The 1,704-nt window shown below is 39.1% G+C and overlaps 1 protein-coding gene across 5 annotated transcripts in view; it reads left to right on the plus strand.

Annotated features, from left to right (window-relative positions):
• Window positions 1–1,704, plus strand: part of Efa6 (Exchange factor for Arf 6) — a 49,615-nt gene that overhangs the window by 42,410 nt on the left and 5,501 nt on the right. For 4 of the 5 annotated variants that reach the window (XM_018027361.2, XM_018027364.2, XM_018027363.2 and 1 more), the window contains exons 9-12: window positions 81–250; window positions 413–629; window positions 770–914; window positions 1,266–1,409. In XM_018027361.2, coding sequence (XP_017882850.1) covers window positions 81–250; window positions 413–629; window positions 770–914; window positions 1,266–1,409 — 676 coding nt within the window. Of the gene's footprint in view, window positions 1–80; window positions 251–412; window positions 630–769; window positions 915–1,016; window positions 1,155–1,265; window positions 1,410–1,704 lie in introns of those variants that run through there. The other variant, XR_003389409.1, reaches the window with a different exon arrangement.

Genomic DNA, 1,704 nt, shown 5'->3' on the forward strand with positions numbered 1-1,704 from the left:
TCCATTCGATCTTTTATCAACGATTTCCTTCTGTGATCGTAATACTGTGAAGCGTGACGAGATGTATTTTTTATGTTCAGAGACGCGGAAGGGGATGAGACTGCAAACCAGGTGATTCAACAGGGAGACGGTCCAGCGATATCTGGTACCGGAAATCCGTTTCTCGATGTGCCAAATGTTACCGGTGCTACGGAATTCAAGAAGGGATACGTTATGCGAAAATGTTGTTACGATTCCAACGGGAAGAAAAGTAATTTCTTTTTTTATACTTACTCGATTTATTGAATTTTTTTACTGTTACTTTTATTACTGTTGAATTTGCATGTTACTGTCAGGATTCGGTTATATATACTCAATTGTATTGTGCGGAGCATCTTTCACATAATATCGATGTCACTTTTGTCGGTTTCAGCTCCGTTTGGAAAACGCGGTTGGAAGATGTATTATTGTACATTGAGGGAACTTGTACTATATTTGCACAAAGACGAGCATGGCTTCCGTAATGATAGTCTGCACAACGCGATACGCATTCACCACGCGTTGGCCACCAAGGCGTCCGATTACACCAAGAAGGAACATGTCTTCAGGTTACAGACTGCCGATCAAGCAGAGTATCTCTTCCAAACGAGGTAAGCGTCAATACAAATCTCATTACATCATTCTTATTGCAAAATAAGTATTTTCTGTGTTTCATAATATTTATTTATTTTTTCACTACAAGTTTACTTGTTTTCGTAAAATCATCAAATCGAATTAATGGAATTTTCAGTGATTCCAAAGAATTGCAATCGTGGATCGACACGATTAACTTCGTGTGTGCCAGTTTTTCTTGCCAGCCGTTAGCCGGTGCCGTCGGTTCGCAGCGAAAGTTTCAACGGCCTCTGCTTCCGTGCAGCCACACGAAATTATCTCCTGTGAGTAGTGTTCGCGTGACAGAAGAGACTAAGAAAAGCGGTTTCTTCTGCTCGGCCACGCAAACGAATGTAATCTGTCTTCATTGTTTCTTTATTTGCAAGCCTTCCTCCACTATCCCCGAAGCGAACTCCGTTCTCTAAGTTCTCGGTACTCTCGAGAGATTCGGACACACCAGAATTAGAACTGCCGTACAGACCATAGCGTACAAACATGTTTAAAGTACCAACTGATCGAACAAAGTAGAAAGATTATGTTTCGTTTTTTTTTTTGTTCTCTTCTATATCTTCTGTGCGAATTGAAAATTCCGCGGATAAATGACAGTTTGTTGGATTTTTTTCACGTGTTGTCAGAGAGAACAGTTACGGGACCATGAGGAGAGAGTGAACAAATTGGAGGCCGAACTGGAAGAGCATAGACGACATCCCCCTGAGAGAGGGGCTAAAGCCCTCACGGTACAAAATTATAAAGAAAAAGATGCCTATTTACATCATGAGGTAAACGACTAATACTAAATAATTTTTTATTCATGTCTCGTAGCAGTAAAAAGTATCTTTCGTATCTTGCTACATATCATTCACGTCGAATCTCGTTGATTCATGCCACGAGAATAAGAAAACTAAAATCAGCACGGTACTTTCACCAGGATATATCTTAACCGTTTACGTAACTGCGATAATTAAGTTCTGTTCTTATGTATAATATTAAAATTCCAATTCAATTTCTCTAGCTTATATTACAAATATATGTTTCATATAGTGATCCATAAAATGTTTGATTTCACTGTTACAG

The sequence above is a fragment of the Ceratina calcarata genome, unplaced genomic scaffold (genome assembly GCF_001652005.2).
Source record: "Ceratina calcarata isolate Rehan_Ccalc_2016 unplaced genomic scaffold, ASM165200v1 scaffold422.2, whole genome shotgun sequence".
NCBI classification, from domain to species: domain Eukaryota; kingdom Metazoa; phylum Arthropoda; class Insecta; order Hymenoptera; family Apidae; genus Ceratina; species Ceratina calcarata.